The sequence below is a fragment of the Beta vulgaris genome, chromosome 8 (genome assembly GCF_026745355.1).
Source record: "Beta vulgaris subsp. vulgaris cultivar EL10 chromosome 8, EL10.2, whole genome shotgun sequence".
Taxonomy (NCBI): Eukaryota; Viridiplantae; Streptophyta; class Magnoliopsida; order Caryophyllales; family Amaranthaceae; genus Beta; species Beta vulgaris.
Window position 1 is genome coordinate 2,167,237 of NC_079209.1, and position 27,368 is coordinate 2,194,604.

Consider the following 27,368-nt stretch of genomic DNA (forward strand, 5'->3'; position numbering starts at 1 on the left):
AAGTCAACTAGCTTAGTTGGTTAAAGTCTAGAGAGGTAACCTGAGAATAAACCTTGTCTATATCATTCGCCCTTGTGCCTCTCTTTACACCAAAAAAAAGAAGTTAAAACAAGAGTTTATAAAATGACCATGAATAAGTTTCCTTCAATTCTTTTCGAAAAGCGCAAGTGTTCCATATCCAAAACGAACAAGTGAATTCAAGGAATTGTCCTTTCAACAAATCAAATTTTTTAGTTTGTCCTAATTTTTTAAAATTTCACACAATACCAACATCCTTGTTTTAAAGCAAAATAGTCATGTGTAATTTAGTAGAACTAATCCGAATTATACTAGTTTAACTTTGGAGCGAATAGTTAATTATGACTGTATGATTACTTCACTCGTGCGTGTAAAAGAGTTAGGTCAAGTGCAAGTCCCATCATAACTATTATGCTTGGTGCCTAATTGACCCATCTACTAGACAAGAGCAATTAAACTACACCAACCAAACGCAATTGTGGTAAATAATTTGTTTTAAATCACTGCATATAGATTAGCTGTAGTAGAATATCCTTCGCTTGTTCATAGTACAGACTTACATAGACGCCAAAACTAAAATAAGATAATGCCATTCTAAGGTGCGTTATTTTTCACATAAAAAGTTACAATTTTTGGGGCTGCTAAGTCCAATCAATTACAAATATTAGGTGAAATTAGAGGTGATCAGAACTACTTAATTCAGGTGAAGAAAACCATTCTTAATGACCTCAGACAAAACGTAATTTGATAATTAATTTCCATTCTAACATCTGTTTGGAAAATGTATTCAGATCACGCACAAAAAAAAACCACAAAGAAAAAGCCATTCAAAACAATTGTCTCCTCTCATTCTGTAAGAATTTCCTTTTTCTTTCTCTCCCAGCAAAGGGGGTTTACAGACTTTACAGTGCTACTTTCTTCTGATACAAGATTAGAAACATTCATCAGCAGATCTCCTCTTCAACCCCCTACAAATTTTCTGTCCCTCGACCGCAATTCTCACCGTCTGTATCCAGGTTGGAGAAAATCTACAAAGAGTTTCTCATCTAAATGCAATATACCTGCACTTACACTTGCGGAAAATATACCATCCCAATGCTAATCATGGGGATCACCAAGTATAATATCTCTAATATGCACTACCTAGTCAAAGTACCAATTGGACCAGGCCCTTGGTACTGATAATAATGTGGAGCAGCCTCGACTAACCATGAAGGATCTATTGTCACGACATTACGCATGTATCGGCGATCAGTTGAGACAAGAGAATGGTATACAACCCACTTTGGGTTTACTCTGCAAGCAGACAGCATTAAAGTTTAAGCATTTAGAAAACACACAAAAGAAGTAACAGCATACATTAATTAATCACAAAAAAACTCTACCACTATCAGAAACTATGTAACTGACGATTATCACCCCTCATCTCAATCAAATATGTCAGAAAATAATAATTGGTTGGGCGGAGGATAAATCATTAATGTCGCCAACAGTTGCAAGAAAGATATGAACTTGGTCTCAAAATCAGCCACCTACAGCAACTGGGATTTCCACGAATTCATATGAAACTACTAATGTCATGATTTGTCAAGCACTCTACGAGGACAGCACTGTTGGAATGGGGGTGAACTTTGGCTACCAAATACCTATCATGCAACTGTGCAAGCAAATGTTAACATTCCCCTCTGCCTTCTTTTTCTATTATTGCTTATTACTCTCTCAGTCCCAAGTTAAACTCTCCCAATCTATGACATAGATAATAAGAATGGTCATCAGTGGCGGATCCAGAAATTGGGCCACGTGGGTTCAAAATAATTTTAATATAAATTCCAAATTAAACTTTTCTATTTGAAATTGCAATTTTCCAAAGAAAAGAAAAAAAATAAACTTTCAACAATTGTACTTAGCGAGGCTATTATTCTTAATTACATCATTACAGAAAAAGTATGATAAATAATTTCTTGTAGTAATGAAAGGCTTATTTTTTTTAACAAGCTATAGATTTATACAAACTACGAATTGTGTATTAACTATTAAGACTTTTTTCATTAAATTAACTTATTAATTAAGTGTTATACACTTATATGTATAACAAAATATGAAACTTTAAAAACTATCTAGCACAAACATGACGTAGACAAAAAGATAATGTAAATTAATTAAATTTATTCGCTGGTACAATTTTTGTACTTGGTGGAAGGGAGAGATTTACAGATAAAAAAGAGAGCTTAAAAAATAAAGGGAGGATAAAAAAATGGAAAAGAAAGACCAAGATATAATACACTAAGCCAAAAGGGAGGATAAAAAAAATAAGACCAAAGATATAATGTATAAGCCTAAAGGGACTAAGGGAGGATCAAAAAAGGAAAAAAGAAAAAAAAAGATAAGATAAACTACATTACCCGGGATTCGAACATGTGACTATTGAGCGGAATCGCAAACAATACAATAATACATAAGCTTTACCGCTGAGCTACCATACCTTTCAATAATATAATCCACTGAATTTAATATATATATCATTTGGTTTGCCCAATTTTCGTGGTTTTAACCCCGGATCCACGTGGGTTCAGTTGAACCCACTGAACCCACGTTGGATCCGCCCCTGATGGTCATGAGACTAGAGCATGTTTCCCTCTACATGTTTTGCCCTTACAAGAATCATATACCACCTCAAAATTTAGTTATTTGTATATTTGAGGATATATATAGCTTCATATTGGAAAAGAAAGACGACCTTCTGTTGGATTAATTCAATACAGTAATAAGAACATCTATCTGATGGAGAATTTAGTATTAAATATTTTTCATGACATGCTAAGGTAATAAAACAGATACTACTATTATAACCGTCTTAAACCAATGCACTTGCATCATTGGCTCATCGCACTCTTGACAAAAACAATATTACTGAAACACTAACAACCAAAAAGCAACAATGATATCAAAATCTTTGCAATACGATTTTTTTCACAAACCTGAACAAAACAGATGAAGGGTGGATATAAACATCCTGAGAAGTCCTGATGGTCTTGTATTTCCCTTCATGGCTGTATGGCTACAATAAATATCCGACAATGATATTGTGAGAAACTTAATCTTAATACCATTTTCAGTGTTTCCTAGTTAGAATTTGTCCAAAAGTCTTCAACAGGATCATGTTTCACTTACTTCCAACTGACAAGCATTGGCAAAAAATCCAGCAGTTATTGCCTTCCTTACATCCTGCAAGTTGTGTATGCAGTCATGATTTAGGTTTCTGTTGCATATAGTGCAAAATCACTAATAGTTGCTAGTAGCTTGGAAATGATGAGAATGCTCTTTTTTTCAACTTAGTGTCTGTTATTTTTAACTCATTTTTACTGAACTTATCTAAACTTTACTTTTCTGAACGGTTTATTATTTCTGAAAACAAGTTAAAGAGAACAGCCCCTTGGTGGTTCCAGGTTTGAAGATGTTATAAAGGCTGTATGATCATGTAATAAGGAGCTAGCTAAAATCTCTAGCTCTGAGCGAAACCATGTAGTCAAAAGTTCCCCATTAGCTAGCTAAAATAGGTTATACATGTGGGAAACAGAAGGATGCAAAAAATCAAATGGAACTCATTAGTACAATCAATCAAATTAAATTCATCATAAAATAGTTTACCCTTACTAAAGCAGAATAGCAACTAAGATTCTATTTGCTGGACCCAAACTTCATCAGAATACTAGACCCAGCTTAATAGTTAAAAAGAAAGAAATAAAGATCAACGTAAAACCAATCATTAGATAGCGCAGGCTGAATCTGTTCAACTTGATGTACTATTAGATAGCACTAAATAGTAAATATGACCTCATTGTTAACCTTGGCTGCCAGCCAGCCACATGAAAGATAAAGGAGGTAGATGCAGAAACCAAATGAGGGAAGCAAGGGAAGAAACTGTTTTACTTGATAAAACTTCAAATAAGGCTTAGACCTCGTTTGATATTTGCAAAAAAGAGAAAATAGAAGTAGATGTGAAACCAGTTGACAGGGGTTTGGCTGGAGAACCTTTTTACTTGGTTCACAGTGTACATATACCTCACAATGAATTTTGGTGCTTCACTAGATGTGAACTTCCAAGTCTGCAGTGAAGCACTAACTAGTAGTAACTACTTTCACAGGAAAATCCAATTGGATAACTGAATTTGAAACATTCAGGTGACCAAAAGCTAGAAGTTGAGTCTTGCTGTATAAAAGAAGATTTCGTGAATACCTGTATGTCTCTGTCACAAGATTTTAAGACTATGCCTAGCCGTTTTGCTGTTCTTTTGAGTTGTTCCCTAGTCTCAAGAACTTTTTTCTGCCAAGGGTACAATTCCACAGAAAGAAGACAGTTAAACTAACTTAAAAGTTGAAGAATTCTAAAGATAAAAACTTGAACTTATATTTAAAGAGAGTAATCGTAAGAAGAGGTAACAAAGAGGAAAAAGTTGTACTTACCATAGCATGATAGTTTATAAAGTTCTTATGACACCATTTTGATGATTTACCAGACTGCAGAAATCCTTTGTATACATTTAGAAAAGTTACATGGTCACCCTGCAAAGCACCAAACTCAACAATCAACATGGCAGCTCAAATTTTCTACAACTCAATTTTAAGATGTGTTGAATAAGATATTTCCTCCTCATGCCTTGCTATATGCTAATGCAGTAATGCTTCTATCCAATTACCTATGATCCCTGCACAATCTTTTCTCCACTCTTCATTGTTCTGCTATTATAAAATTTTAATCCCAACTGATGGATCATGTCCTTTACCACTCCAACAGTTGATTTAAAGGTCGTAGATTGGTCAATCACGGCCAGAAGGCCATGTTAAAGTCATTTACATATCCTCATTGTTAAACCAGTTTGGAGGGTCATACATTTTGTCGGACAAAATAGATACCAAATACACTTGTGAAGTAATTTTGTTTTTTGGCATCCAAAGGTCACCTACATTTTTCCAACATTGGAAATGACACATGTACAGAGGAGAAGGATATAATGTGAAACATGGCCCATGTGATTAATAATAAAGTAAGACTTTGATGTGTAAAACTTACCCATAAAAGAAATGTTGGAAGTATTTGGAAACATCCCAAAAATGAATATGTTATACGTATTAAGCAACACAGCTAGTATACTTCAGCAACAATTACTTTAAGAATATAGGGTGGAGTTTTTGAAAGAAAATTATCTACAGTTTGTTTGAATTGCCATATGGCTATATATATTATATATATTAGAATAATTCATTTTATCATAGTGATAACAATTAACATATGGGTATTTTTAAAACATCATCAAAAGGACATTTTAAATAAGTCTCACCATGTATTAATATTGTAAAAAGCTCCTTTAGCCATATATTATGAGCTTCTTTTCACCAAATTCAAATCTTTTTCATGTCTCCTTATACATATAAATTATAATCAATAATCCTCTTTAAATCTATCGCTTTACCAATTATTTCTCCTTAATATACTCTACTCGAATAAACTAATATCAATAATAATAATAAATAAATAAATAAACAAATGAACAACAAATAATTTATTAAAAGTAGAATTTTGACAAGAAAAAAGGAACACATTTAACATTTAACTTCTTGAAATACAAATACATATTTTTGAGTCACCTCAATTACCTCGTGCTTATATTAAGCATCTAAAAAGAACTCCTCTAAAATAAACAACTTTTTTTAACAGAAGATCATACACCAAGCATGTACTTTTCTCCCAATTCTTTTATCTTTTTTCATACTTCTGTCTCTAACACTACTGAATTTACACAGCCGAGCTAGGGAGAACTTGCATTCCTTTTTGATAAACAACATCAAATTCAACGGTTTACTTAGTGGGAAAAAACTTATGCTTGTAAAGTTGTAATTATACTCTCCCACTATGAACTTTGAGAACAGTCGAGAAGGAGGAGTCGTGTGCATGAAGAAATTAGAGGAGGTTGGAGATAACACTTACATGCAATTGGCATATAAACAGACTAGGGAGCATGCCAGGAAAGGGCTGGTCTATAGAAAGCTATAACGAGAGAACGACTCGTGGGGAGAATCATTACTTATACCCCGAGATCAAGGCTTAGACCATAGTGAAGACATTTCCCCAAAGTGAACCATGGATTGCTTTTAAGAATGTGTATTGGGAGCATCTCATATTGTATCTTGTTAATGTATTTGTCCAAGGTACAAGGAGACTTGAGGAGATAGACAAAAGGGAAATAAAGTGGGAACTCAAGGTGGACAACGTTATAGCTGAGATTGAGATAACTATTAATGAAAAGGCTAAAAGACGTCAATTACTTCTGACTGGCGATAATCATTGGGGTGAGATGAGGGCTAGATTGCAGACTCACGAGGAGAAGAGTGGAGAAGAAAACAAATGCCTATCAAAAGCAATTTAGCTCAAGGAGGTCTTATGAGGCGAGGACCGGAAGGTCCAGCTACCGATGTAACCTAGAGAGTAAATTAACGTATATATAATTGTTAATAGAAGGTGATCACATATGCACATACAGCTAGACCTTAACCAGTTGAAAGATTCAAAATTGAAGAATATTCATAGAATGATCTTCATCTTGGAGATTTAAATAATTAAAAATGAAAACAATAAATGCAGATAATCACAAGAATTTTGGTAATTTACATCACCACCTATCACATCAGATGACAGTCATTAGAAAATAAGCAAAAAAAAAAGGAAGAAAATGACAACTAAGATCACACAAACATCCAAAAAAAACAACAATTGATAATTATACTGCAAATCTGAAAAAATAAACAATCATCAGCAGCTGATCTCATGAAGACCTCAAAAATGGAAGAATATCAATATGAAAGATCGAAGACCCCAACCTAATATAAGAGAGTACAGGACAAAACTACTAAAGGACATGAACTCTAGGTTGTTATTTATCTTAGAAGCTCAGCACAAAGGGAAAAATGATGAAGAAAGCAAGTTCTATAAGCATTTGGCAGTGGGTAAACCGGCAATCTATGTTGGATCGATGGACCCCGTAAAGTTTGAGAACTGGATATCTAACAAGGAGAAATTGTTGGATTGTGTGAACTATTAAGGGATAGGTTGGCCTCATTCTACTTAAAGGGTCAAGTGGATATGTGGTAGAAAGCTGTTGAGAATATGGCTCTGGAACCAGACTTCACTTGGGATAAGTTTATAGAAAGGTTGAGAGAAAGGTATTATGTGCCCTCGTTGCAAAGAAAGATGGAGAATGAGTTCTTATTCTTACGCTAAGGGGTGATGTCTATCATTGACTATGCTGCGAAAGTTATCGAGTTGCCCCGCTTTTGCACCGGACTTTGCGAGAACGGATAAGCTAAAGATGACGAGATGTTTTGAGGGGTTACATTACATGTATCAAAGGCGAGTAGGACACTACTTTACTTTTCAAGAGAGATATGATTGAGCTTTGGAAAAAGAAATCATTTATCTAAGACAACAAGAAGTGGTGGCAAGGATGGAGAAGGTGGGAGTAAGAAGCCAGGCTGGAGGGATACACTAAGATCTTTGTGCCTTGAACAACGTGTACAACTTCTTTCCATCCATAACAAGACCGAGACATGAAGTGCGGGAAATGTTGAATGTCCCATGGGGGAAGCAAAATGTGCAAGGAGATATGTTGCTTCCTGAGCCAAAAAAAAAAAAATGCTAACGGACTGCTGCAAAAAGGATGTAAGAGGGTTTAAGGAAGGCCACGTAGTGAGTAGGAAATGCAAAGAGCGATCGTGAAGGAATTCGGAGGTCTGGAAATGCAAATCAAGGCCACGAAGAAGGTCGCAAAAGTTTTAGGGGGAATCAAGGCTGAGGGTGCCGAGGCGGCTAGAATGGAGGGAAGGCCAAATGCAACAAAGGATATTCGCTATTCAAGCACAAGGAGTCGTGGAGCCTAACACCAACGCATAAGAAGGTGCTAGCAATGATTGTTTACAGAAAGAAGTAGAATAACTCCCTCAAATTGGAGGTCAAAGTCCATCAGGTAAGCTGATTTTTCGAAAAAGAAAATGAGGCTGATTTGGGATTTTGTAACTTGTTATGAAGAACTAAACAAATTTTTATTTGGGCTATTAAGTCCGAAAATCTTAAGTTAGAAGAAGAAGCTTGAATCAGTGATAAGGAAAAACACAGTACACAACCCTTGAACTATTTCTGGATAGGATTACACAAATGTAGACCTCGTTTCCAATTTCCCTTCTATACAATCAGTTCAAAAGGAGAGAAAAGGTTGTCTACATCTATAGAAATACTACAACTTTTCTCCCTCTTTTGTTAGATGGCACGGGGTAAAAGAAGGTACAACCATACAAGTCCATTTACTAAGGTCTAAGCTATCCATAATGATCCAAATCATAATACCAAACAATTCGTGTCATCTTTGCTCTCGCAGATGGTGTCCTCCAATTACAATGCTAGTAATAGACCAACAATATCTCAAACAGCATGAAAGTGAATTTTAGTAGGTTCAGCATCTGCTTTGCCTCGTTAACATGGTACAACAAGGTTCAATAAGAAAACAGAAAAACAGAGGGAGTAAGAGATTTCATAATAGCATACCTCAGCAGCAGCAAAACGGAGCTTGGCTTCATCCAGCTGCTTTTTTGCTCCTTTGACAGAGATCCAGATTGACTGCACATGATCATAAAATTCAAAAGGTTACTCAACACTATACTTTATGAATTGTCTGAACGTATGAAGCAAACAACAAAATATCTGAATTCCTACTTAATGTTGTCCAAGTCATAAGAAAGAAGGGATGATGTGATCTTTTTAAGCGATTCCGTTTATAGGCATATACTCAAAAACAAGCATGTTCTTAACTTTGCTTGTAAAGACAAACCCAGTTAATACGTGTTTCAAAACGTTCTTGCAAAGGTGTAGGTGCAAAAGTGAAGACATTATTCTGTAACAAAGTGTAAGAGTATGGTTGAGTACAAGTGTACATTAGACCTTCCAAATCCAAGTGTTTCGAGTTGCAACTTACAAGAGCCTTTTGAAATTTGGCTCAATACGGCAACCCCCAATCCTCCAACAGATTGCCCTATCCCCATTATTCTGAAAAGGCATAAACCTTTCCGAGTAACTGACATAATCACTGAAAACCGGCAATTGACCACTGTGCCTAAATGAACAACCTTATATGCTCCACTCCCCCCACAATTGACTAAGTGGGCACTGAAATCTCATGTGCACCAACCCAAAGAGAAGAAACAATAGAAATTAAGAATAAACCTACTTCATGTAAAATAACGACTAGATTAACAACAGGCACTTTAAGAATGTGTTAACCTTAGGAAGGGGAGAATTATACCTGTACAGAAAGAACCGCCCCTATAGTAAGCATCTCCTCTGAACACCCTAATTCACTAGATGCAAGTATAGCTTTTGAGAGCATAGGATCCTGTATATTCAGGGAAAACAAAAGCACAGCATGGATGAGAAGTTCAGTGAAAAGAACGTAAGATATTCATCGCCTTTCCCAAGCACATGATGTTTCACCTGAAAATAACAATCTCTAGCTCTAAATGATTAAATCAGTAGAAGTAGAAGTGTAGAACCATCAGGAAAATGGGTCCCACAAAGAGATCATCCGTTACAAGTACCTAATAGGAAAATGATGTCAACTCGCTTGTATCATCTTTTAACTAAACAATAACCTGAGTCCTTACATTACCATATACTCCATCCGATTTTTAAAAATTGGGATGTTTCGCCTATTAAGGTTTTTTTTTTCTGAATTGGGACATTTAACCCATTTCAATTCCGCTTGTGAGTGTCACTTGTGGCATTCATTGGCGGTCCCAAGCACGGGTAAAGGAGGAGGATTGCATTAGGTCTATGGCGGCTTGCACGATAACTAGTGACATATTATGACACCAATGGACATAAGAATTATGGGGGGGGGCCTTCTCAGCGGCGCGCTACACTTCCTTTCACGCCCGGATGTAGTGGAAAATATGCAAGGGTTGTTAGGTCGTCGTCCAGAAGTGTCACGTCTTCCCATACCTCCGAGTGATGTCAAATAGGTTACATGGACAATCAGCCGGTAAATAAGTTAAAAACCGATGTAAAATTGATTTTTTTAGGAATATAAAGGGAAATCATTCTACCTTGTATAGAACATACTTCTTCCATTTCTTAAAACTTGCAACCATTTGACTTTTCCAAATTCATCTGGTACCTTTGATTTGACATTAACTTTTTTTATTATAAAAACATATTCCATTAAGTTTGAATGTTGTTTGATTCGTGACCAGTCCCTAATTCTCTATACATATATTCCAAATACCAGTTCTTTCATAATTTTTACTAATGGAGAAATCAAGACATTTCAAAGATGTGCATTGGCATGAGTGAAAATCAAACAATCGCAAATTTGCAAGTATTGAGAAACAGAAGAATACTATAAAACAACAAAGATTCTACCTCTATTCTATACTGACTATGAGACATAACTAGTAGATGCATAATTCACTTACAAGTCTTTATTTCAACTAGTGCATTTTTCAGAAGATCCCCACATTGGTCCAATTTAATAAACTTAAAAGTAAATCATAGTGTCTTATCAAGTTTGATAGTCACTGCGAAAAACATAAAACACACACTGACTTTTGGGCTTCTCCTAATGAACTCCTAATTAATATAAAGTCATGGCATAAACGTACCAGTGGAATCTCAGCAAGTTGGAAGCCAGTAGGTGAAGTGAGCTTGGCATCATCATCAAGAACACCTAAAGAGTACAATACTTCAAGAGCTCTAATCATAGCTTCTGGTGACGGTGATGCAGGCCAATCAAATCCCAGAATCTTATCAATTCCTAGAGCCTTTAACTGATTATATTGTGAAAACATCAGTGCCAAAGAGATAAGATATTGAAAATGAGGTAATAGTAGGATAAAAATAAATACCCAGCACCAAAACGAAGACCAAGAAATTTTTGACCAAGCATGAAGAAAACACATCTACTTAAACAATATTTACATGAATTTCTCAAAATACCTACAGATACAACACTTCAAACGAAGAGAAATTTTAACATTCCATATAAAGATTGCATCAAATAAGGAAAACAGAGACAAGTAATTTAACACCAAAAGAACAACGAGATGAAGGTAACAAGGTAATTGGCAAGCTGATTGGAATATAATAAATACCAAATAACGTATAATCTCTAAATAGTGGTTAGAATATGTGCTGCTCCAGTTATTTTTCTGTAGTTCAAGGTTTTGGCTAATGAGATCCGATTCAGCAGTAACAAGATGTGTCATAGATATTAGATACATTGCATGCTGAGCACGAAAGGAATGTAGCCTTCAAATTTGAAACTATTATAAGTAAAAAAAATCCTATGCTGCTCCAAGCTAGCTCTAGAAACAGGAAACGAAATTATTTATAATAAAATGTTACTTTTACTATCACTACATCCATAACCTTGCAAATTGTAATGATACATTAGTCAAAAGAAGGGGGCTGGGGAAGGAGGGGGGATACAATACTGCTCTCCTTTCCCTCATACTTTCATGTCCACTAGCCTTATATGCACGCGATGCATGCGAAAACATGTAGAAAATTATATTAATAGCTAATTACATCTAACAAATCAGGGATTTTATAATTTTTAATCAATTTATCCCACTAAATCAGGGAATTTTAATTTATTTTTTTCAAAAATTTAGTTGAGAGGGAAGTAATTGATTGTGTTGTATTTTACGGTTTTCTTTTTGTTGTGCCTTTTTTTTATCTTGTTTAATTAATTAGGTAGTTACATCCCTTTTTTATTCATTTTTCTATCTTTTCGTGTCCTACTCCTGTTCTCATATATAATAGAGAGAATTGAAATTCATTGGTAGAGAGCATCATATGACCTCGAAATGCAAAGTCGTTGATTTCTGATCTGATGCATCTATAGCTTCTTCAACAAATTACTCCGGAGAGGTAGCTATGGATTTCTTTCTTACTTTAATTTTTTGACATTTTACTTTCTTCCCACCTATATTCCCTTAATGGCCGGTTGGGATAGTGGTCATAACTCATAAACGATGGTAATGCATATTAGGGTAAATTTTTAAAGAGAATTCGCATATCAATATTCATGGTAATGCTACTTTATATTGAACATTTACTTTGTTCATAAAATGTTATTACCATCTTACTACCTCCGTTTCCTAAAGATTTTCCTTGCACCTGTTCCTAACGTACCAAGGAGGATCCATTTGTGTGGGGTGTTCAGCGGGTAAAGTAGGAGAGAGAAAGGAGTTAAGATAAATAAACAAATAAAAAGGTGTTAAAGTAGGAGAGAGAAAGGGAGTAAAAATTGAATTAATAATGTAATGGTGGACCATACGATAGGGACATGAGAGGGTAAAAAGAGAAAAAAAATTCCAAATAAGGAATAAAGTAAAAGAGGGAAGATCTTTTGGAAACGCACTTAAATGGAAAGAGGGAAGATATTTAGGAAACGGAGGGAGTAACACTTAGGAAGGTGGTCTTGAGTTGTAATGCAAATTTATGAAGGAAAATCACATGTTTTGAGATGAAATTTCATTACCATGAATAATGGCATGATATTTTCTAACAAAGCTACACTAAAATTCATTAACTTTAGTCCTTTGCCATTATTTAGTGTTGCCTATCAAACGGCTTGTAAGTAATTAACTTATGAGGAGAGAGGTAATATTAAGGAAGGAGATAGGTACCCCATGATACATGTTAAATATTGAAAATTTTAAACAGTGTTAATCATAAAAACATGGGAAAAAGCAAAATATAAGATATGCTCTGCATTCCATAGAAAAATCCCTTGTGGTCAAAGTTAAATGATTTGGACCATTATTTTCTCACGGGTTATAATAATTCCAATACTTAAAAAAACTACAGTTATGTTTGTCTTCACAAGTACTTGCAATAAGTATTTTTTTTTTTACTAGTATTTAATTAGACAAAGATATGGTCAAACTCCATTCTTAGATATTACACATCAAACGAGGCTTCCATTGTATAGCACAACTGGATGGACAAAAAAGAACCTATGGATATTCCAGAATCTTAATGACAAAACCCTTACTTGTATAACGCAAGAGACAAGGTTTGACCTCTGTATCTCAGGAATCCCCTCGGCTGGCATTTCATTAACATAGTACTCCTCCGTGTATAGCCTGAATAGATGAAGAAGGGGAAAAGAGAGAACACCATTAGAGGTTAATATTCTGACAAGTACCACAAGAACTCTGTGCTTAGGTAATCTATAAAGCCAGAGTATTGAAAACCTTGTCAGTACTTAGTAATTGTTAAAACTATAGAACAATTAAAGAATGTGTCAATGACTATCCAGTGATACAACACTAGTCTCCCTTTCTTTGTCATAAAAATAAATTTCATCCCAAGTTCACTAGATTCCTAATAGAGTATCTATCTTATGTCTGAGAAAGAAGTTCCATCAAGTTCTTAATTCCTTCCATCAGAGAAATGTCTTCCAAAGATGAAAATAGTTTTAGATATGTGAAATTAGATGTAAATGTGGCTTAATCAATGGGCTGGTGGATGCAGAGGATTTAGCCTTCAGAGGTAGGGACACTTCAATTTTCTCTTTATTCTATAATTTTCTTTGGGTGAAGGTAGGGTGTTCTTCAGATTTGTCATTTCTCTAATCCTCGTTAGAAAATTTCCATGCTTAAACAACATATTGCCATCCACATCAATTGTCAAGGCGGAATTAGCTTGGAGAATGGGCTGGTTAATACAAAGGATTCGACATTCACAAATCACTAGGGGAGTTGGTTGACAAAGCAGATTTTTTTGTCAATTTATCATTCCAGGCTCCATTGATCTGTCCAACATTTTACCTCCAGTCTTCCATTACAAAATTCCCATTTTTTTAATGAATAGTTACTGACTTCTATTGAAGGTGATGGCTGTAGTCATAAAATAATTTTAGATTTTTTTTTTAACATAGAACTACTACCACGTGGAAACCATAATATATATAAAATATCTTTCAATAACAAGGTCAAATTATTTATAGCAATCAGAATTATGTCCCTAAGAGAGAGCAGGGGAGAAGAAAAGAGAGTCTACCATAGAACTCAGGATGTAAAGTCCTTGGCCATCCCTCGAAGCAGGGGAACTGAATTACTCTAAAGTGAAATAATAAACTTACAACAAAAAACAAGAATACTAAATCATTTTTATGCAGAAGAAATACAGGTTAACAAGTTCAGTAAGAAAATACGGCCACACTAATACCACTCACATGCCATTGAGAAAGTGTCAAGAATGAAAGATAGTACCTGTAACACTTCCCAGGTCTCACTCTTCCAGCCCTACCTGCCCTTTGTCTTGCAGAAGCCTTTGATATGGGTGCCACCACCAAATTCTCAATGTCTGATATCTATACGACACAGATGACAACCACCTTAGATAAAATAAAATAATCATAATAATTATAAGGAAAAACTGCCCATGCCTACCTTTTACATACACTTTGTTCAAATGTCTACTTTCTATTAGATTACTACCGTTTTTTTACCAAAACATTGTAAATCACTACCACTTATCTATTCCATCCAAAAAACCCTTTTGGTGGGACCTAGAGGCGGGCAAGCACGCGGGCTGTCCCGGCTCGGCCCAGCCGGAGCCAGCTCGAGACCCGGCCCGGCCCAATGCTCAAGGCCGGGCCCATTGTCCACCGCAGGCCTACCACGGTCAAGAAATTTTTTTGAGGCCCGGCCCGGCATGAGCCCGCCTACATGGCCGGCGGACCGAATGCCCCTTCTCTTTATTTTAAAGTCTAAAACTGCCAAGAATCCAAAAAAATAACATAAAACACGGGCCGTGGGCAAAAAATTGGAAATTTCAGGCCGGCCCGACATGACCCTCCATTGCCTCAAGCCCACAGGCTGAGCCCGTGAACAAGCCCGACCCATGCCCAGGTCTAGTGGGACCCATTAACTAAATTTTGATCCCCTCTTTTCCTCGTTAGTCCCCTCGATACTTCATCAAAAACAGTCATTTCTTTTTCCCTTTAATTCATCCCATATTCAATTCTTTTCCCAAAGAAAAAAAAAAAAGTAAGCAAGCCTTCTAGTCTCATTCTTCCCAAACAAAGTAATTATAGTACAATTCAAGGAGAAAATATTGTCGATACATACCGGATCATAAAATCTCTGTTTCGAGAAACCACTATCTACAACATAGACTACCCCCTGCAAGACACAACTATAAAAGGTTAGAAATAGAAAAGCAGAAACTACTTTCTATTGTATTACATTCATGCACATTGTTACCTCCAAGGTCAATGATGTCTCAGCAATATTTGTTGATATGATTACCTTCCTTTTCCCTCTAGGAGTAGGGGAAAAGATTAAGTCCTACAAGGTAACTCATAGTATGAAATGCATGTTATAATAAACAAAACATTGAGACAGAATTAACATACCACAAACAAGAGATCTTACCTGCTCTGCACGTGAAAGTCCAGAGTACAAAGGCAGAACAAGCAATTCTGGAGAAGCATGAAATTATTCAATAAGTGATTCCGTTAGCAGATAAAAAGTACATTACTCGGAAGCAGAAACAAACACCAAAAAGTAACCCCAGTCACATAATACATTGCACTTCCAGGCTTCCAGCATATACCCAAAAAAATCAAGAAAATTCTAACATTTTTTTCTACAGATGATGAAGTAACAAGGCATCTTTTTCATCTAGTCGACATAATTTATTTTTTTAGAATGAAGATAGGAAGTAACAGGTTCATGTTACGGTGTTAGCTGGGAAGAAAGCCATCTGGAAAAGGATATTGGACAGTGAAATGGGACACAAACTTTCAGATATAAATTTTCAGGAGAAAAAAAAAGCACAAGATCTAATAGTAAACACCTAAAATTTAGGAGGCTTCTACAAAACATTGAGTAGGAATTACTACCTGTGTCCCAAATAGTTTGAACACTTTCCTTTTTCATCCATCCCTGACACCTTACTAAGTAGGGGTAGAAAAAATTAACCAAAACACCACGCCGGCCGATTACTCTGGCGATACAGCTCGACAATTTCTAGATACAGAAACACCACGAGAAATTAAAGAGAAGAAACCTTGGATACAGAATCACGAGCAAGAGTGATACAGGAGCTACACTCACTGTTGAATTAAAGAATATAAGAAGAGCAGAGAGATATTTCAAAGAATAGAAGACATACAGAAATCAGAATTAAGAGAATTCAGAGAGAGAGAAATCAGAATTAAGGGAAAAGGCATGATGATACATCAAGCTACAAACAGAAGCATAAAGCATACATATATCATAACCAGACTATATCTTGACCTAATTTCCCCATCATATCATAGTATTACCAAACACCTCTACGAGACACCAGCCAAGGAATCGGGGCGGGGGTACAGATTTCAGGAACCATACACGTATAATTGCAAATAGACACTTTTCGCCTTGCCGCTAAAATTGCAGAGAGGCTGTAAGTAACCATTGGACATAGATCCTACTCCAAAATAAGTACACCCTCCATTCCATTATAGTCGTCATATTGGGAATATAATAAAATTAGGACCCTCATTTATTGTTATGTTTTCCACTTTCTATATTACTCCCCCCGCTTCTTTTTACTTGCTACATCTTCCTTAAATGGTTGCTTTTTTTGTACTTGCTACATTGTTTCAACTTTCCTTATTAGGAGACTTGGCCCACCAAAAAGTAATACTATTATGTTTGTTTCTCTCTTTTTCCACCAAAAAGTAATACTATTATGTTTGCTAATACTATTATATTTGTTTCTCTTTTTTTCCACCAAAAAGTACTACTTTTTCATCTTTTCCCACCTCATTTAATGCTAAAGCGGTCAAAAAGTACAACAAAAAAGGTTGAAAGGGACATCTCCCAAAAACTAGTGAAAACAACAATGTAGCAAATAAAAAAAGTTGGGTACTTTTGACCAATAATAATTGAGTTTAGTGGCACTTTAAATGTTTTTTTTGTTTAATAATGGAAACTTGACAATTATTTTGACACTTCCTAAAAAGGAAATTTTAACAATTAAAATGGGAATGGAGCGAGGAACAAGTAAACAATAACTTGTGAGACATTGGATTTAGTTCGGTTAAATTAGAAATCAAAATTGTTCAACCTCCTAAAGGCTAAGATGCAAATAGATGCAATGTGCAGGGATGAGCGTAAGATAGAGTATTATTTCACAGAAAATAACAAATATGTAAGGTCATTATAGGACAGGTTTTATGACTGGAAAAATTAATTCCTATTCGGTATACATTAATCAGAAACACTAATATAGATTAGCTTTTATAATCAAAAACATCCCATACTATGCTGAATCATTTGTATCCTATAGAATATTATATCCAATTAAACTAAATATATTATCTCTCCATTCTTCAAAGATGCTCCAGATGTGTCAAACATGGGATGTTTTTAACATAAAGATACAAAGACAAGTCTACGTAGGTGTATGGTTCAGTACGTATGAGAACAAGGATACTTTCCTTTGTCATAAACGTAAGCAAGCGTTAAAGCCTACCCTATTTAGCCAAATTGGAGATTTCAAGTGTATATACCCTTTAAAGTATCAATATCTGACATGAGTATTATAAACAGAAAAGAAGGTTCCAGCATTGTAAATCACTGACAGTAGCTACAAGCCTCTTCTTCTTCTAGGATATGTCAGATTGAATATATAATCTTTCAATTTTGGTAGATGAAGAAAATAACAGAGTCTCTAAACTTTACTGGATGAAATAAGAAAGCATGTCATTCACATGAGATATCGCTCAAAGCTAACCCGCACAGCCACAGAAAACTGCCTCAGAAGTCAGAACAACACCAGAAAGAAGCAAGAAACGCCATTCTATTTCATAGAGAATCCCAATTAGAAGTTACTACTAATTGATCCTGTTAAACCTCTCCATCCACAACAATCAAAAAATAGCCAAGCAAGCCACCCAAGTACCCAACAATCACCATTATGCCTCAGAAGTCAGAACAACACCAGAAAGAAGCAAGAAACGCCATTCTATTTCATAGAGAATCCCAATTAGAAGTTACTACTAAATGATCCTGTTAAACCTCTCCATCCGCAACAATAAAAAAATAGCCAAGCAAGCCACACAAGTACCCCAAGTACCCAACAATCACCATTATGCCTCCCAGATTATTATCCAAAAGAGAAGGCGTCTGAAAAATGATCTATAAGAGACCACAAACCCATCAAATTAATCCGATAAAAGCAAACTTCTTGCACCAAATTGAACCCTAGACTCCATGCAAGAATATATGACTCCAATCTCACTACCAAGACATAAGAGATGTGCTTTAAGTATGACCCTTATTGAGACTCCTTTTAGATCATTATTTGAATCCTTGGCTTCATTCAGGGAACCGGTTTGTTAATTACAAACATTTGCTTTTTAAAAAGCATGCCTGAGAGTCTTAAGCTTAGATGCTACAGAAAACTCTATCTTCTTGAGCCTGAATGAGGTGTTGAATGGTTCATTTCTAATCACTTACAAAATGCCAACATCAGCCACCCTCTGCCCAAAACATCCATCTGTGGACATATGAGGTCTGGTCCATTTCTAAATCACTTCAACAACTACACTCCCTCCATTCCATATTAACCACTTACCTAACATGTCTTACTCACTCCATTCCACATCTTTTAGAACAATTTCCCTTTCCATATGTCCTATAATAGTTTTAACACTTCCATTTCGGGAAAGGTCCCGCTATTATACTGAAGTTCTCTCCCACCCCCTTATGCCCACCACACTATCTTTTTCAATAAAACATACCCAAGTTCTTCTCTTATACGTTAAAAAATATCGCCATCAACTCCTATCACATATACCTTTTAAATAAAATTAACAATAGATAGTTAGATACCACTCAACTAATTTATCTCCTAAAATTATGTGACATGATAAGTGTTCAAACTAATCCGGAGAGGAGGGAGTATTTCATAATATGTCACTTAAAAAATAACAAATCACTTACTCATTACTATTTTTCCAAGTTAAAAAATCGATGTGATCCAAGAAATTTCAAGTCTTAAATATCAATAAAAAAACTAGCTCCTTAATACATGTGCATCTTAAAAGTCGCTTATATAAATACATAGGGGGTAATAATTAAGCATTGATCCATGAGCGCACACTTTGATAAGTCCCGGTTTGAACTTTTCAACCTTCAGGCTTAAGCATCACAAAGATGATTATATGATGTGAAGATACATCAAGAGAGTTTGATAAAACCAACTATCTGGCATCTTCAAAGAATAGGCAGAACATTTTGCATGATGTCGAGGAAACCACGTTTTTTTCCGAGAAAACTAGTAGTAAATAGACATGGCAATTGGCAAATTACCTAATATATATGATGTTGATGACTAACCTCCAGTGTTTCTGTCAGAACTCTGAGCTTCTTCATTAAGCAGCTGAACAGCAGCATCTATATCATCTTGACCCGTAAGAAATACAAGAATATCACCAATTGGTTGCTACAAATCAAATATAAAAGCATAGAGTAAGATAATGAAGTCACCTAAAGGTCAAGCAGATTAATTGAGGAGTGTCGGCAACATAAAAGAAGTCAAAAGCCCATCAAAGAATGCATATTTCTCTTCACTCGAGATGTTATAAAGGCCAACAAAGCTCTATACTAATGAGCTTTAATTTTATTTTTTTCCTCAAAAGATCTACGGCATCCATCTAAACTATCTTCGTATACATTCAAAATAAGCAGAAACACAAAAGATGCATGCAATGCATTGAAAACAAATAATCGCAAACCTTCAATTAAGACAAATCCTCATAATCCCATAGTCTTGTCAGAAACCTGGTAGGCTTGTAGCTTCCCTATGTCAGCATATAAAATTTTGATATAAACTATAAAGTATTGACTTAAGTTTACTAAATTTTTTACAATCATTGGACATCAACATACTCAACAATCGATCATAATGGTCTCCACATCTACATTAAGCTAAAATCAATTATGTAAATCTCTCTTCCTTTCAGTCTTTGGCAAAATGCTCTGCATTAATTTGTACAAAAAATTAACAAAAATGAACTGAACTACAAGACATTAAACTAGAATTCTTGAATTCCAGAACAAAGGCCCCTCCTTCCCTAAGAAAGAATTGAATCAGGTACCAGCTTCATCAACACGACTGGGGAAAAGCACATCGTGAAAAAGGCGTCTTGAGAGGCCAATGCAAGTTCATTAAACAGACTCAACAAAGAAATATAGAAAAATAAATACTTAAAAATGAATCATGCTGGCAAAAATAGACTTAGTGATGTCGGAATAATGGAAATACAGGCATCTAAAACACCAAGTCAAGTCAATGAAAAGAAGATACAAATTTCCACATTGAATCTTTCCCTACCACATCATTAAAATCTTTTTATGTCATTAATATTAGTGCATTAGAAGATGCCTAAAAATCCACTTTAACATCAGTATATCTGTTTTTTGTTCACATGGTTCATAGTTGAGTCTACTTTTGTACATTTTCTTACTTTAGTCTATTTTTGTTTAATGGTCTAGTCTTGTATATTTGTCAATTTTACCTAAAATTTCTATCCTTATGCCAATTACCTTGAGTGACTCAGAGTATACTCAATTATCAATCAAACAATATTTCAGTAGCAAAGAAACAATTGAAGCCAATTCAATTCACCTTATTTTAGGCCTCATCTGGTTTGACTCACATTACTTTAAGCTTCATGCCATTATCCGCTACCAACAACATATAGCTTCTAATGTATCCAAGGTGTTTATGGCAGAAATAGAATCTCTTTATCTTCATCTTTTGACTAATATATATAGCATTTTACAATTCCTGGAAATTGCCGATAGATTGGGGATTTCACGTGGAAGGCCCAATAAGAATTAGTATTAAAAAGTGCACCCAACGCAAGCTTAGGCGTGGACGGATCCACGCAACGGCCAAAACGCATCCCAAGAGTGAAGCGAGGAGACCTACAACAAGCATCGAGAGGCGCACACCTTTAGCCGCCTCCGGTGAGACACAAGGCGGCCGTTTTTAGTAGAAAGGGGCAGGAGAGAGGAGAGAGATAAGGTAGATCTGAGTTAAAAGTTGGAAAAACCCAAAAATATCTTTTGGAATGATACATTGGCTTTAATTTATCAATTTTGTGAGTTAAAGCAGATGAGGCCTAATTTGGGGAGAGCCCAAATTCATAAAATGAAAGCAAGCGATGGTCACCGAAACGAGGACGCAGGAGAGCAAGAGCCACCCCCCGTAAGTCCCAAGACCATATTTCCGGTGAACATCGTCAGCGAGAAAATTCAGGTGAGTCCTTTCTCTCCATCTTTCATCTTCTCTTTTTATCTTTCTGTCTTCGAGAGTTCGATCTCTTTTCCATATTCTTTTCTTCGATCTTCTTTCCCAGCAAGCTTCTTTTTTCTTCTGTTCTTCAATCCTTTTTTTCCCTTTTTCTTTAATAATGATTGTGGTCACTTGAATATTAAAGTAAATTGGAAGTTGTCCTACTCCCTAGACCCCGCTTGCAGTTCTTTACCATAGAAGCAAGTGAAGTTTTCTCTTTTTACTTTTTTTCAAGGTTGTCATTTTTTGTATTTTATATTACTTTAATATGGGCTTATCTACTGAAAATATAATACCATAAACATAAAAAAAAAGGCGTGCCTCGTCTAGGAGATGCGCGCGCCTTCACCTTGCAACTTGCCTTTTTAACACTAAGGTTGAAGAAACTATAATAACGAGATGAATCACACTATGAAAAATCTTTCACAAACTAGTCACTGTTTCTAGTTTCCAGACAAGTACTGATACTTTGTTTGACAGCTAGCAGCACATTGTTTATCGAGCTACAGAAATATCAATTTCACAAGAGAAGGTTGGTAGCTTCTTAATATACTCTAAAGCTGACTCCAGTTACCTGTTTGTGAATCAACTGAACAGTTGAAACAGCAGCTTGAAGATAGTCTGCAACAGGCTCCTGAACATAGTTGACTTCCACAGTAAAGCCTCTTCCCTGAATAGTTGTAATTCATGTCTTCAATATCCCTTAAGAGTTAAGATCAATAGAGCAGCAAAACTTGACATGTACAGGATCATAAAGCATAAGATACCTCAACTGAAATAATGGCAGGTTCTGTCTTAGGGCCAAGTCCGTCGCCAGTTCCTTCTCGACACTTCTTACTAGTTTCACAGCAAACATTAAGGTAAAGTGAGTAATCATCTATATGACTAGACGGATAGATTTACAATAGACATAAAGGTTAAGAAATATGCATCTTTACAACAAATTACAAGTTTCAGTGATTAATATATACTTCTGGTTTTTTTAGATGACCCATTTGGACTTTTGACATTATTCACATATGTGACTTTGCCTATCTTTTGTGATGTACTTAAGGAAAATAATGGTCATGTGGGATCTTGTTAGATTCGTCTCAATGTATATTTTCCAAATATCAACTTTTTGTAATTTTTGCTTATTGACAATTAAATAGTCATTGGCAAGTGTGCCAAGAGGAAACGGTCAACTAAAAAAAACAGAGGAAGTAAGACATAAAAATACACAGAAACCAGAATTACATTCTCTATATCTAATTCCAGCCTTCACTCAAGAAAACCTCAGTGGATATCCAACCATATGCATATCCAGCCCACCCATGCAGATGTGAAGTGAAAGTAATTGAGAAGCAAGCAAGTGAGCATTCATGATAATATGATTCTGCCAAAAGTGATTATAGATGCAGCTTGCCAGCTTCATGCATAGACTTATTAATGCCATTGATCATTTGGTACTAGCAGAATTCAGTAGATGATCATACTTCATTAATCATGTTTATGCTCCAGACAGCTAATTGCCTAATTTCTGTCTTCCAGAAAGTTTACTAATTACATAATGAACAAAGAAAAACCCCTATGATAAACAGACAGCTAATTGCCTAATTTCTGTCTTCCAGAAAGTTTGCAGCTCCAAGAGCTGTTATGGCTTATCAGACCTCTCCAATGTAATTGAAAAGTTATGATCTTTTAATATGACGATAAATATATGCTTTGCCCTACTTCCACAAGCAAAAATTCACTAGTTCTAACCACATAAAAGATCTGGTTTCTTGAAGATAATCTATAACACATTAAAACCTCAATAACAGCTAGAACCATGATTCTTTTCCCTGAACACGACCATGACCCACAGTCATAATTTTGCCATAACAAAATGCCTCTCATTTATTCATCAATATAACACAAGTTTGCATGTGGAACAAACGAGATATGAGTGTCTGAGATAGACGGAATGAATACAAGAAGTCTTCTTAAAGTCCTTGACAGACAATATAAAACGGGCAAATAAAGCAGAAAAATGCAAGGATCAGGTCAAGGAGGAAAACCTGACTCTGAAGAAAGATGCGATGGATTTTGCTTCAATAGTTGCAGATGAGATAATTAAACGTAGTTCAGGCCTACGCCTCTGAATCTGAAATTTATCACAATTCACAAGGACAATATGTAAAGCACAAGCAAAACAATGCCAGCACTTCGCAAAATCAACATACACTGTCACTGTAAAGAAGAGATACCTTCTTTAAGAGACCGAGCACAATATCAGTTGAAATAGACCGTTCATGTGCTTCATCTACCATAATGACACTGAGAAGCCAACAAACCAAAATTGAAAAGCTTGAGGTCAGAAATTCCTTCAATGGAAGCCCAGAAAAAAAAATGCAACGCAATTCATGACTGAAAAGGAAGCTAAATATTTTAATGTAAAGAAGACAGCAAAATCAACTTCCTACAGAGAATAGCTGATTAGTAGAAAGAAAAAAGAAACAGCTACAACGTCTATAAGTAAACTTGAACAAAGAAACTAAAGCTCTACAGAAACTAAAGGGTACTGTCCATTTGCCTACAAGCTACCACTTTTGAAAGGATTATCAGAATTCTACAAAATATTCCCTATTTCTTTCTTTACTTGCTACATTTTCCTTTAATGAATGTCCCAACTCATAGATTAATGGCTACATTCCCTTTTTTGGCATATGGTCTTCATGTTATTTCTACCTATTTTATCCTTTGCTTATGTCATTTACCCATCCATTCTACCTATTTTGCCTTTCTTTTTGTCATCTACGAATAAAGTTGTCATCACTGACACTCGTCACATGCATCTCCTGAGTAGTGCCAAAATAAGAAGTGGCAAGTGAAAGAAAGACAGAAGAAGTACAAGGTAGGAAGAGCTGGGTCGAAGCTAGTTAAAATGTTACAAAGTTCACATAAGTCAAACCAATTTGGATCACTGACAAACAGCCAAAAGGCCTAAAACACACCATTCCTCTCCCACCCATTCCATCTTTTCAGACCCTTCACCAGCCAAAAACCCAAGAGAAAAAAGAGAGATCAAAGAGCCATAGAGGTTAAGCTAGACTCCATGGAGGTTGCAAATAATAAATGTACCATTATTTTGTAAGAAACATTCTAAATTTATCAGCAGATTATAACAGGCCACAACTAATCTCCCTATCTTCCAATCCATCACCAGTACCATTCACTCGATCTGTAATGCGTCCGAAATTACTAGATAATTCCAGTAAAAGGTCTCGTTAATTTTTCCACCTTTCTTTCCTTTCTGGTATACTACCTACATAATTGTTTAATAAAATAATTGTATCCCACAAGAAACAAAAAACAGGTTACTGGTACCTGTATTTGGACAGAAGAGGATCATCCATCATTTCCCTCAGCAACACTCCATCCGTAAGGAACTTGATCTTAGTAACACCCTGTGCTGGCAAACCAATACGATCCATATCAATAACATAAAAGTAAAACACCCAGCTATATATCATACAAAAAAACTCAGTACTGACTAAAACGAAGTAATACCATATAATGCAGGATGAAGGTATGCACGCAAATGAGAAAGGAATAGATATTGATCAGTGAAAGGGTCTTACCGAGGTTGTTACATCTTCGAATCTGATTACATAACCAACCTCCTCACCAAGTTTAACACCCATTTCTTCCGCAATCCTTGAAGCAACTGACTGAAATCTCATTTGTCAAAATGGAAGAGCATGTCATTTTGCTATTATTTCATTCTAGTCAAGCAGTGTCACATATATACTAGTTCATCATATCGATCAAAAAATAAACAGGTCGGGAAACACATTTCAGTCTAGTCAACATCTCAAACCCTATTCTAGAGCTCACCATCCAAATATTATGCACTGTAAAAATGAGAGCAATACGCACCTTCGAAACACATAAATCTATATTTGACAAGGTATTGTATATCAGCACAATTTTCAGGACATCATGATAGCAAATCAAGATTCCAAATGTGCTAGAGCTTCCCATCCAAATAAGATGCAGTTCAAAATGAAAGAACGAGACATCTTCGAAGCACATATAGAAGGAGCACGCAGGATTTCCATCAATAACATGCTTTTTAGGACATAGGGAGTGCACTCTTGACAACGCCAAGCATCCATCAATAACATTACACCCTAAAATTTACTCCCTACAGCCCTATATAAACTTCCATATGCTTTTTTCAGAGTCAAACTTTGTAAACTTTAACCATAAATACTCACCAAGTCACCAATATGGAGTATTCTCACCAAATTCCCACTCGATTATGCTTTTTAATACAACAATCCGTATTCTCATCAATATAGAGTATTATAAAAAAAAATCATGTGAGAACTTGTTAGAGTCCTTTTAATGTGAACTATCACTATCAACTTTATATAATTTCTATTCCTACAGTACAAAAATATGAATGATCACATATTCTATTTTTCTTGTATAGCATGCAACTAAGCGCACTAATGTAGACAAGATTCAATTCCAGGTCTCGCATACCACCTCCTATCCCCTCCACAAGACTTCACCAACTAAGCTAACTGGCATCTACAACAGCAAAAAAATGTGTATTGCCGATTGCGCAAAGCAAATGAAACCTAGCCTATGACAATTTACCATAGAAATCGATAATAGGAGTTCAAAACAGCTCAAATAATGCAACCTGTAAAAGAAGAACACAATACCTGAACAGCAAGGCGTCGAGGTTGAGTGCAAGCAATAACACGACCACCATCAGACCATCCTGCTTCATTCAAATACTACAATTCCAACCAAAAACCAAAATTAAACCACATAAATAGTTCAATATCATCAAAATACTTCAACATTTAATCGAAAGAACAAGCAAAAAAAAAAGTAAAACCTGAGGAATTTGAGTAGTTTTTCCACTGCCAGTTTCGCCGACAACAATGGTAGTGGCGTGAGTTTCGACGAGAAAGAGAATAGCGTCTCTGCGCTTATATACAGGTAGTCTTTGACGCTGATTGTTGATGTTATTGGCGTATCCGAAACCAGAAGATGAGGAAGAAGAATTGGTGGAGTAGAAGAATAGAACTCCGCCATCTTCGTCTTCTACAAGTCGAGGTTTTTCAGTTCCAGGTTTCCAGAACTTCGCCATGTCGCGTTACAGAGTTTCAGTTTCGTTATTACCCAATAATCTACTTATTTTGGAAAACCTTTTTGTAAAATTTACACATGCATTTCCATCCGTCGATGGTGCTCACGGTTGTATGTGGAGGAAGGTGGTGTGTATGAGTCAAAATAAAGGTCACTAAAACATTAACGCAGATTCATTAAACTAACTACGGGTCTGTTCTATCAAAGATGGTTTGGCCTAGTGGTTAAGATTGAAGTATTGTGACTGTGAATAGGGATGGCAATGGGTCGGATTTGGACCGGATTATGCATAATCCGACTCCGACCCTACAGGAAGTCGGATTTTAAATTTGAGTCCGACTCCGACATCTGGCTCCGACCCGACTTAAAATCCTGGCATCCGACTCCGACCCGACTTAAAATCCGAACATCCGATTCCGAATCTGATCCGACTTATTTTTTGCCCAATTTTTATAATAGAATAGTCTTCTACTCCTATTATTCTAATAATCATATGGAAATCTTATATAGTACAAATAATCTAAATATTACTACTATTTTAAACAATTATTTCTTCAATGGGAAAATCATATATAATATAATTGGATGAAAGTCGAAGTCAGTTCATACATAAATAATACATTAACATAAATATAAAAAAAAAAGGATTGATTGACTAAAAGTCGGAGTCGGATTAGGATGTCGGATTATTTTTGAGATCCTACTCCGACCCTCCTCCGACTCGGAGTCGGACTTTTTAAATGGAGTCGGAGTCAGATTACTTTTTTGTCGGAGTCAGCTCGGGTTTTTTCCTTCGGATCGAAGTGGACTA

At 35.7% G+C, this 27,368-nt stretch overlaps 1 protein-coding gene across 2 annotated transcripts; it reads right to left on the bottom strand.

Annotated features, from left to right (window-relative positions):
* Positions 1–716: 716 nt before the first annotated feature.
* On the bottom strand, positions 717–26,578 carry LOC104900589 (probable pre-mRNA-splicing factor ATP-dependent RNA helicase DEAH9). Of its 2 annotated transcripts, XM_010688049.4 has the most exons (22): positions 26,304–26,577; positions 26,125–26,199; positions 25,030–25,119; positions 24,776–24,855; positions 23,656–23,725; positions 23,467–23,552; positions 22,195–22,264; positions 22,002–22,097; positions 19,465–19,570; positions 15,508–15,554; positions 15,337–15,420; positions 15,202–15,255; positions 14,341–14,441; positions 13,119–13,209; positions 10,720–10,884; positions 9,366–9,455; positions 8,612–8,683; positions 4,483–4,581; positions 4,256–4,342; positions 3,190–3,243; positions 2,997–3,076; positions 717–1,314 (listed from the first exon to the last, which is right to left on the bottom strand). In XM_010688049.4, exons 1-22 carry the CDS (start codon positions 26,556–26,558, stop codon positions 1,158–1,160), a joined length of 2,109 nt encoding a protein of 702 aa, XP_010686351.2. In that variant the 5' UTR covers positions 26,559–26,577; the 3' UTR covers positions 717–1,157. The 2 variants fall into 2 exon arrangements, with proteins under 2 accessions (XP_010686351.2, XP_048490512.1); XM_048634555.2 differs by lacking the exon at positions 15,202–15,255 and having other exon boundaries at positions 26,304–26,578.
* Positions 26,579–27,368: the final 790 nt, after the last annotated feature.

Excerpts from the sequence above, each read along its gene's own strand:
- LOC104900589 (XM_010688049.4), bottom strand. The coding sequence starts at position 26,558 with ATGGCGAAGTTCTGGAAACCTGGAACTGAAAAACCTCGACTTGTAGAA. Across the intron at positions 13,210-14,340 it reads AGACCTGGGAAGTGTTACAG|GCTATACACGGAGGAGTACT; the intron begins GTACTATCTTTC and ends TCATCTATTCAG. Across the intron at positions 1,315-2,996 it reads CCTTCATCTGTTTTGTTCAG|AGTAAACCCAAAGTGGGTTG; the intron begins GTTTGTGAAAAA and ends GTCTGCTTGCAG.